The sequence below is a fragment of the Phocoena phocoena genome, chromosome 16 (assembly GCF_963924675.1).
Source record: "Phocoena phocoena chromosome 16, mPhoPho1.1, whole genome shotgun sequence".
NCBI classification, from domain to species: Eukaryota; Metazoa; Chordata; class Mammalia; order Artiodactyla; family Phocoenidae; genus Phocoena; species Phocoena phocoena.
In genome coordinates, this window is record NC_089234.1 from 69,478,760 (window position 1) to 69,497,596 (window position 18,837).

At 43.5% G+C, this 18,837-nt stretch overlaps 1 protein-coding gene across 2 annotated transcripts in view; it reads right to left on the reverse strand.

Moving 5' to 3' along the window:
* The window catches only part of ARID5B (AT-rich interaction domain 5B), a 184,588-nt gene extending 172,992 nt beyond the window's left edge, over positions 1 to 11,596 (reverse strand). Inside the window, exons 1-2 of one of the 2 annotated variants that reach the window (XM_065894449.1) lie at positions 11,568 to 11,596; positions 10,886 to 11,140 (exon numbers count right to left, since the gene is read on the reverse strand). In XM_065894449.1, the coding sequence (XP_065750521.1) occupies positions 10,886 to 11,140; positions 11,568 to 11,588 (276 nt within the window). In that variant the 5' untranslated portion in view covers positions 11,589 to 11,596. The remainder of the gene's footprint in view (positions 1 to 10,885; positions 11,141 to 11,567) is intronic. The other variant, XM_065894448.1, reaches the window with a different exon arrangement.
* Between the last annotated feature and the right edge of the window lie 7,241 nt (positions 11,597 to 18,837).

An 18,837-nucleotide genomic window follows, 5' to 3' on the forward strand; every position in this document is an offset into this window, starting at 1 on the left:
CGGTAGCAGAAATGCCAATTCTGTTTATCACCAAGAATGCTTTTCTTGAGTCAATATAAATATCTCTATCAGAGGGCTCTCCTGGCTCCAGGAAAGAATTTGGAAATGAGAGTAATAAAGGTGAAATCCAGAGGGGACCCTGAATATCAAAGCCTGGTTTCTGTGTAATCACTCACCCTTTGGTAAGTATCTCATCATTAGAATAAAAACCATACACTCCATTAGTGACTTTATAAAAGTGATCTCCCACAGAGGCACCAACTACTGGTGTAAGACAGGGCACTGGAACCACCCACCTGAACACGCCCATGGGAAACACTTGCCTACTTGCCTCAGACTGTAACCTCAAGAGAGCAGCCCTTCCCTAAAGCAGCAGACCACTGTGCTTGAGGGACTGGGTTCTGGTTAGTCTCTGCATCTATTAAATAGAGGGGGCTGGGCTTCCCTGGTGGCGCAGTGGTTGAGAGTCCGCCTGCCGATGCAGGGGACACGGGCTCGTGCCCCGGTCCGGGAAGATCCCACATGCCGCGGAGTGGCTGGGCCCGTGAGCCATGGCCGCTGAGCCTGCGCCTCCGGAACCTGTGCTCCGCGACGGGAGAGGCCACAGCAGTGAGAGGCCCGCGTACCGCAAAAAAAAAAAAAAATAGAGGGGGCTGGACTTGTTCTCTTGAATATCCTGTGAGTCTATTAAAACGTCCATGGCACATCAGCCAGGAGCCTTTTTCTGAGACAAGCATGGCAAGTCTTCCTGGTCATCGTGATCAACAGCGCCAAGAGCTGTCTGGCCAGTCCCGCCTACAAGCACACATGTCTGATGGCAGAGGCAGAGGGACCGGCTGCACCCATGGACAGGCTATCGTTCATGCCAGGAGAAGGTCTCAGAACATCAGAACAACCTATTCTGCATCGGACGGCTTCACCGCACGTCAGAGGCCCTCATTCCACAAGGCAAATTTCCAATCAGAACGTCGCCAAAGTTGGGTCGTTACAGAAGAGAAACCACTAAACCTGGGCCCATCACTGAGGAAAGTCTGAGGACAAGGTAATGAATGAGAACATTTTTATTCCCTGGTACAGTATCTGGCTAGTTTGCTTTTTTCCCAATGGTACTCGGAGCTGAGCTCAAAATAGATGACGGCAAGCAAAGCTTGGACTAAAGGGAAAACAGTATTCTGTCAAAATGATTTCCATCTCCAATGTTCCACAGGGAGCTTTGAGCAGGCCTAGTGACAAGTAACTGGATGGTAACTTGGCCTGTTATCTCTGTAGTATGCAAGGCTTCTTTTGTGAGAATAACACACACACACACACACACACAAACTCCATATATACATATCTGTATATACATACACACACACACTTTGATATGTATGTATATGTACATATTTTTAAACATATTCGTCCTTTAAGAAGAACACACAGAATTATCAAGATTAAATTATGCGCACTTACTTCTTTGTCTCCAGTAATACCGTGTTTTTTTGTGCTGGTAAAACAACATGTGCTTTAATTAGCAAATATCTGTAAATAATTTATTTGCTTTCAAATACAACAAAACAATGGGGTCGATTTTCACATACATTTGCCCAGCACGCATGCTGGGTCTTAAGCCAGACTCTCCCATTGTTCAATAACTACATCAAGCTGTCCAACTCTTGCTGCCCTCCGTGGTGGAGGGGTGGGATAGGGGGCTAGAAACCCAAGTTCCTTCCAGAAGCCACATCCCATTTTGCATGACCCTAGAAGGCAAGCACAAAGCACTGTCCAGTCCAAGCTACAACAAACTCTTATGATCTCCAACCCTGGAGCCTTCTGCGAGGAACACGGAAGAGTGCCAGAGCGAAGGGCACTGGAATAATGGTCGCTGGATGCAGGCGCTCTGCTGCCCCCCAACAGTGTGAACCCCAAAACATAAGGCACAAAGTGTGAGGCCCGTGAATCACAAAACCTCATCTAGGCTCTGCAGGGTTAAAACTGGGCGCCGCGCGTGCAGTGCAAAGAAAGATGTTAAATCAAATGAGAATGACTGCTCTAGGACTGGAGGCACTATTATTTTGAATAAGATTGAAAAGGCCAGAAAAAGCAATTCAAAAACATTTCAATTATGTATTTCCCAGAACTACATCTTTGAGCAACTAATGCAAATGTTACCACCACAGTAAAACTTCTTCCCACATAAAAGCATATAAAACAGGTTAAACAGCATATACTTTATATACATACGCATACTTTTGACTATTAATAAAAAATTCAAAATCTATGTATGCTTTACTCTTCTAAGCAGTACAGTAATTATGATTAAAGGACACAGGCAGCACAAAAAGAGCCAATTTATCTTACTCGTGCCCAGGAATACTATTGGGTAACTAAGCAACTAAAGACAAAATATGGTCTAATTAATTCAATCCTATGCTTATTTAAAAGACACAATTAGAACATTTTTATTTTCCAGCCTGCACAGTAGCTCAACATGCTTGAGGGTGTACAAAGCAAAGCCTATTATTCTCAAAGACAAGAGTTTAATGTTTAGTGCCACTGATCCGGCTTGGAACTCAACTCTGGGGAGGAGGGATGCGCCTCACAGCCCAGGTGCGCTGGAGTCATGAGAAGGGAAAGGTGGGGAGAGGGGAGATGGTTATGGGGCCACCAGATTGACTAGCAACACGTGGTTTCTACCCCCAGTTTTTCTCTCTCTTCAAGGATGGAGATGGGACCCGGAACTTGACGTTCATGTGTGTAAGGACACCCACCACTGTGCGTCGATTCACACAGCCACAAAGATCCTACAGAAGATTCATGCAGTTAAACCACATGTCCTAGTCTGTGTGACAAATGTCAAATATCCATCCTGAACGCTGTTAACAATGCGTCTGATTTTAAAAGCAGAATTAATGTACGCAAGTGTGTACTGGAGACTTGATGCCATTGGCATGAGTCTAAAGCACCCTTTCAATCATCATCGTCATCTGCACATTGGAAACGTGTCGTCAGTACGGGTGCTCACAGCACAGGATGCGAGCCATGCTCTTCAAAGGCCAAGGCCCAGGTTCTGATCTCCAGGAGGCCAGCAAGGACCTTGGTGCGGCTAGAAAAAGCCATCCTCGTGCGAGGGCACAGGAGCAGATTTTTCAAGAAATGCAGGAATTCATGACCACATTTCTGAGAGGCGAATGAATCCTTAAGCCAACAATCAATAAATTTATTTCAAATTTATTTAAAAGCCAAGCCAACGGGTAATCACTAGCTACAATATTATTCTGAGTAGAAGATGGCAGATATCCAACCACGCTGGCTATAAAAAATGACAAGCAAATCCATTTGATTCCAGCAATTATATTCTGGATATTGGTTAAAACTAGACTTTGATAAATGAGCCTGAGTCATGTATCACTAGATGCCACTATGAACAATGGCATGCTTTATTAATAACTAACAGCGAAGTATTTACATGTATGGACTCGTGCACTCCATAAAAATAACATTTCCTTAGTATGTGCCTGACACTCTAAATGTCAAGACAGGTTTTAATTGATTACGGTTTTGACTTGCTATCAAACATGTGGCCTCATCAAGAACATCAGTCTGGAAAACATGCTAGTTCGCCGGAACTGCCAACCAACACTCAGGTGAGAAGTGACTCCCCTTCCCTGAAGTCCCATCTTTCCGCAGACTGCCACCCCAGAGCCCTGACTTTTTTTTTTTTAAACAACCTTTATTTATTTTAAATACAATTTTCTTTTTTTTTTTTTTTTGCCACCGTGTGCCGCTTGTGGGATCCTAGTTCCCCAACCAGGGATTGAACCCAGGCCCTTGGCAGTGAAAGCTCAGAGTCCAAACCGCTGGACCGCCAGGGAATTCCCCCAAAACCCTGACTTTCTATAGGCTGATGGCTGAAGACTGGAAACATGCTCAAAAAGATGGAGATGCTGGGGCTTCCCTGGTGGCGCAGTGGTTGGGAGTCTGCCTGCCGATTCAGGGGACAGGGGTTCGTGCCCCGGTCCGGGAAGATCCCACATGCCGCGGAGCGGCTGGGCCCGTGAGCCATGGCCGCTGAGCCTGCGCGTCCAGAGCCTGTGCTCCGCAACGGGAGAGGCCACAACAGTGAGAGGCCCGCGTACCGCAAAAAAACAAAACAAAACAAAACAAAACAAGAAAAAGATGGAGATGCTGGCTCTCGCCTGATCATTCAGTCCCAAGTAGTCACTAATTTCTTTGGCGAGTTCTACTTAAAAAAAAAAAAAACCTTTGCGCATTTTCACAGCCTATGGTGCAAAATGATATGGATTTTAGAAGAGAAAGAAATGTGAGGTGGGCTGCTGGAGCTGGCCCACAGGTGAATGACCCTCTGCCAGAAAGAAAGAAATTGGGCCAAGCTTAAAGAAAGCAGGCTGTGGGGAAGCGTTCATTTTAATCATGACATTTAGTCATTCAGTAGATACTTGATGAATGCACTGACTGCTGTGGGGAGACCCAGAGGGAAGTAAGACACAACCCTCTGCTTCTGAGAACAGCACTGCAGTGGGGAGGGGGAAGAGGGAGTGACAAGCACAGGAAAAGCACACAGATAACCATTCCAGGAAGCACCATGCGAAAACTACCTGGGAGATTAAAACCAAACACTAGACTGTAAGTCCCCTGAGGGCAGGGGTACTTGTCTGTCTTGTTCAATGCTGGATGTCGGGGCCTAGAACAGGCTCTGGCACAAAATGGGTGCTCTATAAATATGCATGGAGTGAATAAGACCTCAAAGGTGAAGACAGTACTTCATAGTTTCCAGAAAGATTGCAAAAGGCTACAAATAAATAGTGACCTTAGTTAATCTCCACTTTAACTAAGGGATGCAGATAAGAGTCTGACAGCTTTTCTGTGACCAGTGTCTGTCTATGGGGGTAGACTAAGAGTTTTTTGAGGGCTGGGACATTCTCCTGTATCTCAGTACCCCACTGTCCAGCACCTAGTAGGTCTTCAATCAGCAGCTGAGGAGTTGAACACATGCGTTTTCCAAAAACATATAGTGACCCTTTTGCATTTACTGTCAGAACAATTCACCAATGTGTTACATCTTACATTGCTTTTACATTTTTTAAAAACGTGTGCTGATCTCATCTCTCTATCAAGATTGATAAGCTTCTTGAGAAAAAAAGCCACATCATGAATTGTTTCACATCCATCTCTGTACCTAGCAAAGCACGGAGCACATAGCACTCAGCAAGCAGCTTTTATTAACTCAAGATAGATGAAACCAGCATTGGCTGGAATTGGGAACTTAACCATCCAAAATACAACTTAGTATATACATTCTACTGATTCTCAAATTTTAACATCCTAGGCTCAATGCTAAAACAGAATTTTGTACATATAAAGGTTTTTGACATATTAATGTTAAAGTATTTCTTCTATTACTGGATCTTGCTCCAAAGCCAAGGAAGAAAGACTAAAAGGTACACAGTCACATTCCTTATTTCGGATCAACTCCATAGGGCAGGGGTCAGCAAACTTTTTCTGTAAAGGGCCAAAGAGTAAATATTTTCCACTGTGTGGGCCATATGGTCACTGTCACAACCATTCAACTCTGACACTGTAGTCTGAGAGCAGCTATAAACAATACATAAACAGTCTATGTTCCAGTAAAACTTTATTTACAAAAGCAGACAGTGGGCCAGATTTGGCCCTTTGGCCTTAGTTTGCTGACACTTGTCACAGTCCAATAAACTCTGTCCATGTAATTCATTAGTTCTCACCCTAGTTCTAAAGGGCCTGCTAGGGAGAGAGTAAAGATATTCCTTCTCTTAGCTTAAGATCATTACTAAAAATAAACGATAACTATTATAACAGCATCCATCATTTGCTGAGCTCGCATGTATAGGTTCGAGGCTAGTTGCCAAGACCTCTTCATTATTATTACTAATTCTCTTGGCAAAGTAGAAACCATTAAATCCATTTGACAGATGAAGAAACTGAGGCTTAGAAAAGTTAAAGAAATTCTGCAAGGCTAGTGAGGACACTGAAGAGATCTCAGAAACTTCTAAAAAGAGAAATCAGCTCATGGAAACAGACCAGAGACCCAGTGAGTGGCCACCCACAGGCAGAGCAAGGCCAGTCCAGCACCTCCTGAATTTCAGAATGTGTCTGTGATATGATCAGGTGATCTTCTAAAAACTCCTGCTGATCCAGTTGACAGCATATTTCGATACTAAAACGTAAATCCTTAAGGAGCCTTTTATAATGGCAACACAGCTAAAACCACCATATGGATGAAAGCCAGCCTGATCTGGGGGGACCTGAATTGGCTATATGTTCTAGTAAACTAACCTAAATGCCGCCCTCTCATAGAGAAAAGCTTTCTTTAGGAAGGTCCATGGTAGGGGTCTCAAACTCTAACGAGAACAACGATACTAGTATTAATGATAATAATAATGAGTCAGCCATCACTGGAGACTCTGCTATGTGCCCACCTCAGTTGTAAGCACTTTACATGTATTAACTCCTTTAATCCTTAAAATAATCCTGGGAAGTAGGTACCATATTTCCATTTTACAGATGAGAAAACCGAGGCACAGAGTTTAAAACTCGCCCAAGATCCACACAGCAAGACTGTTTAAAATGCAGAATCCTGGACCCCAATTCCAGAGATTCTAAATAAATTAATTCCAGTAGGGGCTTGTGAATATGGATTTTTAACAATTTTTGACTGGATAGTGAGGCTGGTGATAGTCAAACCACTGTTAGATACCCTGGCTGCATACTAAAATCTGTAGTGCCCAGATATGCTTGATATTGACTCCCTAACATCACTGACTTACTCATCCACACTCGCTGTTGCAGGGCACCAGCAAGCTTTCTTGTAGAATCCAGCCTATGATCCGTCAGGCTGAAATCCAACCTTGTACATCCACCTATTTTTTTTTTTTTTGCGGTACACGGGCCTCTCACTGTTGTCGCTTTTCCCGTTGCGGAGCACAAGCTCCAGATGCACAGGCTCAGCGTCCTTGGCTCACGGGCCCAGCCGCTCAGCGGCATGTGGGATCTTCCCAGACCGGGGCACGACCCCGTGTCCCCTGCGTTGGCAGGCGGACTCTCAACCACTGCTCCACCAGGGAAGCCCTCTTTTCTATTTATTTAATTTACAGTTATAAAGTAATTTTGCCCATAATAATGTCTCTTGATATTTATAACAATCCCCAGTCAGCTTTACTATTGTTCCCATTTTGCAGATGAAGAAACTGAGGTTCAGAGTGTTTACAGTTATCCAAGGGCAAACAAATAGTAAGCTGTAGAATCAAGATGTGAGTCTCTGGAATGCTTTTCCTCCACACCAGCTGCCAGCACTGTTAAGTATGTGTAGGCAGCAGTGATATAAGCAGGCCAGACATTATCCTAATTACTTAAACTAGTAATAAATTGTTAATGATTATTAATAATGGTATTAAAATGTAACTGTTATTGTCCTATGACACTGGCTAGGATTAACTGAACTTTATAGAATAAGAATGATTCTGCTACCTAAATATCTGGTGACCTTTAGCAAAGCTGACTAGTCATAGTTCAAAAATGTACAAGGAACTGCCCACATTTAGTACACACTTCTGGAATATAATATGATGTATTCAAGCTCTAGTTTCAAGGGTAGGTTTCAGCGGGAAAATAAAGCAACCCTAAAGCTTAAGAAGGCCTAGGTTCTAGCCGGCGACCTTTGACAAGTCACATAAACTCTTCAAGCCTCTGTCTCCATCTATAAAATGGGCATACAAATCCCTGCCTTATCTAGCCTGATACAATTAACGCAAAGATCAATAAGAAAATTTCCCTCCCCCACCAAAAAAAAAAAAAATGTCCTCTGCAGATCATAGCAAACCACACAGGGATGCTATTTCTAATCTCGCACAATGATAATTTCCCTGTTTTTAGAACCCATGTCTTTATATTTCAAGAAATCATAAAAAGACAGAATGATGCTCTTAAGCCAAGAAAGCATACGGAGTCCTGGCTGTCCTTTTGAAATGGATGCTGATGTCAGCTCAATCAAGAAATTATTAACCTCCATTTGGTTACTTTAAATAAACTGTACTGGCTGATTTAAATGTGCTGAACATTTTCTCCAAGGCACAGTGCACGTCACCAGGAAACCTTTCTCTTTCAGTTATGCATTGCAAATGGCAAATGCATCATTCAAAACTATTTAAAATCAATAACAAAATCATTTCGCTGTACATAAACAAGTTAACAGAGTAAGAGAAAACAAAGCAAATGTCTTAATGAGAGGGCCCTGTTGCCCCCTCTAGGTGCCAGCAGTAAATGCTGGTTTCTGCAGGCTCTCCTCCAGAGGAGACTGCTGCTGCTATTCTGCTCATGAATGACTGACTATCTTAGGCCAGGGGGGAAATGACATCACCAGGGTGGAAAACCGATCTGCACTGGGAAACTTTCTACCTGCTTTACATTTGTCGTAATTATTTTGCACAATGTAGCCTGTATTTGCATAATTTTGAGGCGTGTCATTATCTCAATTGAAAATTGTTTTAATATGGCTGAATAATTCACAAGGACATCATCCAAAGTCCTAATGAAATATACAACTATAATCATACAGCTAATTACCAGCCGTGTTAGCATTAAAAAACAAATCATGCATAATATTAGACGATGTATATGCAGCTGAGGAATATAAATAGAGCCATGTCCCTCTCCAAACCCCCTAGAGTTTACTTTTAAATGGCAAGATTAATTTTCTCAGGTATGGCTCATAGAGCAGCGACGAAACGCAAAGATCATTAAAATGGTTCGCTTACATTTCCCCATAATGACTAATGTCTTTTAAAAAATCGTGTATTTAAAAATATATCTATTCACTATCATTAGTTCTACCAGATGCAACCTTCAGCTAATATTTCTTTTATTCTTAAATCAGAATTTACTATATAATTACACAACAGAAATTAAAACTGGACCAAGTGGGGTCAATTCGGGGTCTTTAAAAAATATTCCGCTTTCAATTGAAAAAAAAAAAAAAGAGCGTGGCCACAAAATATCCCATAAAACACTGAATAATTTCCTTCTGGGTTCAGTCAGAAGTCTATTAGGCACCAGCTCTTTTCTGGATATTTAATCCTTCCCTTTTCCAGATCACAGGCCATGTTGAAGTAATAAATTTGAAAAGCAAATAATAAGAAATCAGGAGGGGGAGGGGAAGGCAGACAGCTGCGCAGGAAAGTTGGGTCGGGGGAGGGGGCCGAGCCAAACCTTGGGCGGTGCAAAGAGCTCAACCTGTTGGTAGGCTGCAGGATTTTTCACAGCATTTCCAAACAACACCTTTGTAAAATTGCCGGCAGACGTCGGGAAAGGTGAACATTTAAAACCCATAGCTGGCCGGGAGGGCGGAGGGGAGGGCGTGTGGGTTGGGAGAGGTGTTCGGGGAGGGGGGAGGGGCTTATTTCCGAAGAGGCTGAAACGAGGGCGAACGTTTTGACGAACTCCGGTAATTAACCGGCATAGACCACTGACGGGTAACTCGATCTCGGCCAGAAGGAGTGAACTGGAGGTGCCAAAAGTACAATCAACTCCACCAGACCAAGGAATTCTGGAAGGACTGGCAGGCAGCTTCGAGCTCCGGGATGAGTTAAACGGGGAACCATTCACTTAACAAAATGGTCCTTACACCTACCTCGACAACTCGAAAGCCTGGCACAGAGCTAGCTGCCCTCAGAAGTCTGAGTTTGATTGCCCTGCTCCCGCTTGGGCAACACAAAGCCTTGACAGGCGGCCGCGCGCCCTCCCGCCCCGCCGCGCCGCAGGCACAGCCTTCCCAAAACAGTTCCCCCGGTAGGTACCAGGGTGCTGAGGTCGGTCAGCTGACGAGGGGAGCCCGCAGAAATGCGGTCACACATGAAATGACAGAGCCGAATAGGGGCGGCCGCCCCGGCGACCGGTGACAGCGGGCTCACCTCGGGCGTCCTGCCGGGAGCGCCGGCGAGCGCCCCCGCGGCCGCCCAGAAACGTGCCGGGGAGGCTCTGTCCCTCTCCACCCTCCCCAGGAGCGCCGTCTGGGCACGGAGGACTCCGGACCCGCAGGGCCAGGGGGTGAGCACACACCCCTCTGCCCTTCCCTCCCCCGTCCGCGTCCCACACATCCCCAAAGATCGCGCTGGAAGGCGTCCACTTTGCGTGGAGTAATTGAAAACTAGAACATCAAATGGCTTGTCCGGGGGGAGGGGGTGGGGACGAGAGATAGTTGTTAATGCTTAACGTGTTTGTGCCGGTTACACGACCGCTTTGAAATCCGCCCGGGCAGATCTGCAAGTTATTTGAATGTATTATTCCAGTACCTGTCATTTATCACTTTATTCAACACGTCTTTGCCAACTCAATAGCTTTTGATCTCACTCTGCCTCCATTTCGTAATTTCCGCCCTCTTAAACATATCAAATACTTACTTAAAAAAAAAAAAGAAAAGAAAAAGGGAACAATATCGAAACCCACCGAAAGAAATCCACCCATCCCCTACCGAGCCAGACGCGAAGGTAAATTTTCAAAAGGCAAAAAATATAAAAAGCATGTGATGTTCAAGCGGCAATAGCAGGATCACTCACTCACACACACACACACACACACACACACACACACACACATCCTTGAACAAAACCCTTCTCGAACAAGTTATTTGATCTTGACTAAAATCAGCAGTTGGATCTTCTTTGTAAAGCTGACAGCCAAACTCTGACAATGGCAAAATACTCGAGCCCCAGCTAGTGGCGCTACCCCTTTAAAAAAGAAGTCGATCCTGTTCGCCTGCAGAAGTGAATACAGTATTTTCAAGCTTGCCCTGTAATAAGCATTACTACGGGAAAAAATAATAAAGAAAGAAGAGAGGGAGATATAAGTTTACCACCTCGCCATGGTCGCTATTTCTGCCCTGGGGAGTGTCTTCTGGGAGGAAATAAAGTTTAGAGCTGGATAAAAGTTGCCGGCTGGTCCTCTCTTCCCACAACAGCTGGAGCTCCGCTATGCAAATCGGATCCTTTGGCGTACATCTTACAAAGAAAAAGTCGCCAAGGGACAAAATTCTTGGTTTGCCTTCAAGGTGGAATTGAAAAGCCTTGTAGAAAATGTAAGGTCCGTGCAAGCCACACGGTGAGCCGACCCACTGCAGGGGAAAAAAAGCACCAAATAAATAATGTAGCCATCAGAGCACAAACGTCTATTCCCAGACACATTTACACACAGACATCCACACTCTTAATACAGAAGAGCCAACAGATATAAAGCTGGGTGGAAAAAATAATAGAGCCCACACAAATTTTCTGCCTCCCTTAAAAAAAAAAAAAAAAAAAAGACTCCGGGCCCCCCACCTCTCCCTACCTCTCCATCTGAGGCGGTAGAATTACATTATGTATGTATGATCACTGCAGGGATTTTTTTAAACAATAAAAATGATTTGGGGGGATGCAGAGGGTAAAAGTTTGGTGAAAAGTTTGTGGGGGGTGTGGGTGGGTGCAGAGGTGTGGGTGAGCCGGGGGGCTGGGGGGTGCCGGGGGGTGCCGGGATCGGAGGAGCGGAGGAGAGCGAAATACCTGGAGTGAGTTGGGCTCCATCTCGACGTTCTGAATTGATTGAACTCAACATTCTCTCCAAACTTGTTGGCTTGAATGGATTGCATCAGGTCCTGGCAGGGAAAAACATTCTCTGCCTTCAGCCGGCGTAATCTCTCAATATAAAACTAAGCTCTCGCCTCCCCTTCGGCACCAAAATGATTGAAAATGTGTCCTAATATTTCTCTGACGACTCAATTTTCAGCTCCTGTCAAAAATGTGTAGGTTTCCTTCCAACCGTGGGTTGATCAAATTCATAATCGGCAGAAAGGCTCCGTCCGATCTCGGCGGGAAGAGGATGGATCAAGGCAAAAAATATATAGGAAGGTCTGTAAAAATAAATTCTGCCCTTAAAGTGTGTGAAGATGAGATCTACCTCTTCCCAATCTCCCTTGTCTAGCGGTTTCATTTGATGAGATTTTTGGAGGAGACGAGAGCTGGCGAGCTCCGCTGTGCATCTGACAGGACCTGCTTGTATATGTCTAATATAAAGAACATTTCCTGCAGAGATTCCGGGGCGCTGCTCCTCTTTCTAATGCTCCTTAGCAGATTTGCTGTTATTAGACATGTAGATTTGTTTGATAGTTAAATTACGCTTCCTCACTGCCATGTTTTCGAGAACTAATCTGTTAAATTATCTTTTGATGCCTATTTACATCGAAGGGAAAAGTGGGTTATCGATTATATAAACATATAAATATTAATGCATTTGTTCGCTTCGCAAAAAAAATACTCAGGAAAAAAAAAAAAAACAGAAAGACAAGTGAGCAGCGCACACACATCTCAAGATTTTGCAAACAATATTGAACGGACAGCGACTGCATTTAGGGACTGGAACAATAAACGATGCATGATAAATCAATAAATGCGAGCAGCGAGTCTGCTCGGAATATGAATTCAGGCTCCCGGTTCTGCGTGTGCATTCTTTAATTTTGAAGTATATACACTAGTACGTGTTTACAATGCTGATGGACGCCAAGGGCGCTCTCAAATGATAATGTGTTTATATAACCCAGCGCTACAGGAATAATATACCGGCTACTCCCCCACCCCCAACCCCTCCCCCCGCCAAAAAGGGAGAGGAGCTTCCTCAATAATAGTTTGAAACTGAAAAAAATCCATTTGCAAACTAGTTACATACAACCAGAAATTAAGCTGTTGAAAACCGGGGGCACGAACCGTAAGACAATAAAGGCTTTAAATGTGTATATTTATTGTTCTGGAGCCCTGGAGCATTGCGAGGTTTGCATGCATGGCTATTATGCAAACACACAGAAACTTAAGAGCGACAGAACAAGGAACAGGCAGAGACTGCAAAGCCCTCGTTCGCTCCGACCCAGCTGCCGGTCCTCCGCCAGGCTAGACTGCATTTTCGCAGTGTGGATGTAAAATGGTGTACTCGCTTCCCCCACGCTCCCCCATCCCCTTCCCCGCCCTCCTCCCACTCCTTTCAGTGTTACACCCACCCACCCCCCCCTCCGACTTTAGTATATTGGCACCAATCTTTCCAAAGTGGGTCTGGCATGCTAAAAAAGTAAACATGTACTATATGGGGAATAAGGTCTGTATAGTATGACAGTTGAAACTTGATCTGTGATAAAATTACAGGATGTTGAAATTACTAGTAAGCTATTTTTAACGCTTTCGCAACGTTTCACCTCTAGTCACAGCATCTAGTTGAAACAGGATTACTTTAATGAAAATTATATTCACATGGCTGAAGTTAATACACCCGGCAGAGCACAAATGCCTCATATTCAGTGACTTGAGGTGGAAAGACCCTCTGTGTGTATTTTTATGCCTTTTCAAAACGTCTGCGTCCACTGCAGTAAGAATTAGGACACTTAACATTATCTAAACCACATTTTTGATTCAGAACATGGGGAAGTAATAAAAGGCAACACCTAGCTCATTTCTATACACACAGAGATAAACGAAAGAAAATGGCAGATCCTCCAATTACAGTAAGTAATAAAAGCCCATGCCAAAGAGCCGGTATTCTGAAAGATGTCGAAAACTATTTTAATAATTTAAAGTAATATCACAACTCTGCACCGTGGAAGACAATGTAACAATTCGCAGTCTCCCATCTCTTGCATTAGCCAATTATGACTTGCACATCACTCTTTAATTATCTTCCTTGAAATTTCATCTGATCTTTCTATTTTATAAGCATGGGTTACAAAGAGAAATTACAGCTCTCTGGTGCTTTCTGTCTCTTTTTAAGTTTATGATGCATACTGCAGACGTTTGATTAGAATAACCCATTTTGTTCATTTTTTTACATATGAATGGACTTGACTGAAGGGCATTTTACATAATTTTTAAAAAATACATGAGAGACGCCTAAGGCTGCAGTTAGTCTCTGTCCTGTTTGTGTAAATATACACATTCAGTTCAAGAAATACTATATTAAAAAACTTGAGTTGCAGTATTTTGACAAGATCATATTTGAGATCGACTGTGAGTCAGTTTCCTGTATGACCAATGCAGCAGCATTTATGCAGGAAACCTCAACAGAATGCCTGAGGGTGTCCCTCGATTGTATATTAAATCTCTCTCTTTAAAAATACACAGCTCTTCAGAGCATCTAAGCAACTTCTGCTGGTTTTGTTGCTATAAGTCTTTAAGGGTCTGTAAGGAACTTCACCTAATTAGAAACCCTGTTTCTATGTCTGTACAAGGTTAGGTGCATGCTGCCTGATATCTCTGTCTTCTGGAAAACGCCGGATAAGGTTTTTGAGATGTTAACAGTTGCAGGGATCTAGGTCTGAATATTTCTGAATATCTGCAGTCTTATAGTCAGATGTCAAAACTGAATCACAGGGGCATCTTCCCGCTCTTTTTACAGGAGCAGCACCCCCATGAACCTAATAAAATCCAGTAAATCAAACCTCAGGTCCAATCCTGTGAATGACTTTTAAAATTATAGGTCACAATGGTGTGTGTTTACAAACAAAACAAAAACAAAAAGCAACCCCCTCTATTTTACTTCTTTAATATGATGCTTGATAGGCACCTGTAAATTATCTCTGTAGCAAATATCCATACAAAGAAAGTTTCAATTAAGATAAGGAGATTGTATTGAAGCAGTTCTTTGAAGTAATGTAGTTAATAGCCTGTTTGATTTCTGCTTGTAAGAGAGTAATAACGTGGATTCAAGGTTCCATCAATCACAGAGCAGATGTAAGACTTGAGACACCCGACACCCAGGGGAATAGAGGCAAACTCCTGCAGTGCAGGGTCCTTGGGCTAATGTAAAGTAAATACTCATAAACAGATTGAATGTTGTAAGAAGACAATCCATTCTGGACAGTTAGAATCATGAAAGCAAGTGCTTTATCTATAAAAAAAGCTTGTAGCTGGGACTCACAGTGTATAAAAGAAGAGTGGGGAAAAAGCAGTATATGTTTATATCACACATTATTTTTGGGCTCTTTCTTATACTGCAACACAGGAACCTATACCCACACATCTATATTCCGGCTGCTTTGCTAAGCCAAAACCCAACTCTCTGTTTTAAGTTATTTGGTTTGCTTAAAAGGTTAAAAAATTAAAAATCATTCTCACCCCTCAAGGGAGTGGGGAAGCAGTAGACACGTTTTTCAGTGTCTGTGAATAAAGGATCAGGGGGGTTAAGTTAGTTGCGAAACCTAGCAGTGACATAATTAGGCAGCTTGGACTATAATAAATAGGATCATTTAAAAAATTTTTTAAAGTACAGTTGAAGAAAGAAGGCGACCATTTCAAAAATTCAACCCTCTCTGCGCACCTCTGGGCCTCCCCCTCCCCCCCAAATTGTAAAAGACAAATGAAACATTTTTGACCTTGGCTATAATAATACTTCATGTTTTAGCACTTTAGTCAGCATTTTATCTACTAATTGCTACACACTACCGCATGTGGCTCGAAGCTGCCACTGCAGCTTTCTTTCACTGGTGAGCGAATTGCTTCATAAAGACTGGGAATTCAACCTGGCTGTTTCCTTCCTTGCTCCCCCGACCACGTTTTTTTGTTTGTTTTTTTCTTTTTCTTTCCTTTTCCACGTAGAAGCCGCTATATTTTTCCAGAAAATACCAGAACAGGGACGGTGAATGGTCCCCTAATCTCCTTCCACCGGTCAAACTCAGGCCACTTTGGCGATCGGGAGGCAAAGGGGGAAGGTGAAAGGGGGCAGGAGGAACGAGTGGGGCGAAGCTGGGGGAGCGGTCAGGGGGGGGATCCTGGCCTGCTGGTGGACCTGCTAAGTGATTCTACACGTTGGTCCCCTGACTAGTCCATAGCTGGTTAGAAGTCCGGGAGACTCCGCGCTGCCCACCTGGGGACCTCGAGCTAGAGGCTCTCTCCCGTCTTGCTTGGTCAAGAAGTGGGGCTCGAGGAGGGTAGCCCCGGAGTCTGCGGACTGATTCGTGGATCGAAAAGCCAGCCCTGTCCGAGGGTCAGCCACTGCCTAGTCCCCTCCCCTCTTCCAAGCCTGGCGCCATCGCGAGCGGTGGGGGTGGGTGGCGTTATTAATAAGGCGGCCTCCAGCAGAGCTGACTCGCGAAGTCTGAGCTCAACGTCTATGGGTTTAAGGAGGGTAAATAGGGTTATACGGGTCATTGCTTTCCAGGAGACCTCTAGTGGTCAAAGGTTGAGCTACATCTTAAATTTGGGCCTCCTATTTGTCGCCTGTCTCCTCGGCTGTGGTGGGGAGACACACTGAGCCTCTTAACTCAGTTCCGGGCAGTAAAGGCCGGTAGCTTGGGACAGATTTCTCACGGACTTGAAGGCAGAGCCAAGAGAGAAGCGGGGAACTCCGAGAAAGGGACCCCTCTCCCGTCCCCCTCCAAACCCCGCCCCCTCCCGCCCCGCCCCGGGAGGGGTCATGTGATGCCCTTTGTGGGCACTGGAAGACCCAAGGTCCTCTGCCCTTAGTACAGACGGAGACTTCCTATCTTATCTTGATTTTCCTCCGCGTTGGGAGACTAATCAAGTATTTTCAGGGAAGTTGGATTAAATTTGCCCAAGCCATTTCCAGTTACAATAGAAATGCTGAGTCTGTTTTTTTCTGACTTGTTTGTAAATCAAAGCCAAGTCCCACTCCCTCACCCCAATCACATATACACCCAAACACCCCTTAATTTTAACAATTCATTGCCTTCAAGTGCCCTTGACATTTCTGGGTTATTTAGTTTAGAAATAACTAAGCTTCGTTTTTCTCTTCTTTTTAAAATTGTATGCACTGCAGTGGAGTATGTATGACTTTTGACTAAATTGTGACCTTGTCCCTCTAACCGAAATGCCACACCATTCCATCTCAGGTGGCCACGTCCTAGGGGAGAGAGTGGTGGTGACTTATAGGCTCCTTGTTCTTCAGACTCATTTGTGATCCACATACTAATAAAGAATTTGATTAAATTGACCCCCAGCATGGTATTAAAGGAATTGCTGGGAACAGCTATCTTAGATCATACCAAAAACAGAGGTCCCAGCCATCTGAGGTTATTAAAACATCTTGCCATACCTGATTTTTAAAAACGAAGACAAGAAAGTGTACAGACATGGGGTATTGGCTCCACTGGGGGACTCAAATACCACCTACTAAAAATTTCTCTGTGCAGTTTCAAATGAACGTTAATGATGCCTTGTATTTAGTGATTTACAACTTAAAAATACTTGACAAGCATTAAAAACAGAGTGGGCATGGTAGGTAAATCACTAAACTGCAAGTCAAGGGGCCACTCTTCAGTGATTTTCTGTGTCTCCCTGTCCATGGCTATAATTGTCTGTAGGACTCAAATCCTAACTCCGGCTTTGTCAGAATTTCTCAGATAATTGTGGTAAAATGATGCAGACTGGTCATCTGTATAGTGGCAGCCCCCTGTGCTAGGCCATCAGCCAAACCCATGGAAGCACCAGCAAGTCCCTGGGCTGTCTCCACCTACATTTTGCCATGGCCACAGACTGATAATTTTATGACTTGTTATTTCAGGTTGAAATATGTAAACGTAGTAATTCACTAAGGGTGTAAAGAGATCTGAGTACTTCAGAGGAAAAGTAATACCAAGAAGAATAGTGAGATGGTTTCTGTTCTCATCTTCAGTAAGCTGTGGCCAAAATGAAATTGGGCAGGGTTTTCACAAAGATGGTAAGGGACTAGAGGAGCCTCAAACAAAGTTTACACAATGCCGTTCTCAGGGTGTTCTGGAACCACCTGTTATGGACTCACCACAGCTAATTGTTGCATTTTCAGGAATTTTGCAAGCTGGCTATTAAACATGTCTATTATTAAATATTAAATTGTATGTATATATATATTTATATCAACTATACTTCAATAAAAAATATAAATTCATGATACATTGTATTAAAAACAAAGGTAGTACATACTGAAAACTCATCACTTTCTAATTATTTTACTACATTTTACTATTATCTCTACTCTTGAGGTTAATTATACCTTTTGTATTGTGATGACTGCAATACTATATCACAGTATGTTACCATATCTCTTCCCAACCCATGCCCATTGGCATTATGTTGGTAGCTTGAAATTGGCTGTGGTGGGAGCATTTAGAGCATGGAACTCAGCAAACATTACCAATCAGGGCTTGATTTATTGTACTGTTGATTGTTTAGACTTAAGAAAGGAATGGAGAGAATGTAAATATTGCAGATTGTGATGATTACTTTTATAGGTCAACTTGACTGGGTCATGGGGTACCCAGATATTTGGTCAAACATTATCCTAGATGTGTCTATGAGGATGTTTTTGGATGAGATAAACATTTGAATAAGTAGACTGAGTAAAGCAGATCACCCCCAACTCCACGTGGGTGAGCCTCATCTAATCAGTTGAAGGCCTGAATAGAACAAAAAAGCCTGAGTAAGAGAGAACTCCTGTCTGATTAATTGAGCTGGGGCATGGGTCTTTTCCAGCCTTTGGACTTGGACTGAAACACTGACTCTTCATGGGTCTCAAGCCTGCCGATTTTTGGACTGGAACTTATACCAGTGCCTGTCCTAGTTCTTAGGCCTTTGGACTCACGCTGCAACTAAAGGTCAGTTCTCCTGGGTCTCCAGCTTGCTGACTATAGATCTTGGGACGTCTCAGCCTCCACAAGCTATGATATATATATATATATGTATAAAACTATGATACATATATCTCCTATTGGTTCTGTTTCTTTGAAGAGCCCTGACTAATACATGGATTAAACTTAAACGTGTGTCAAGGACTTCCCTGGTGGCCCAGTAGATAAGAATCTGC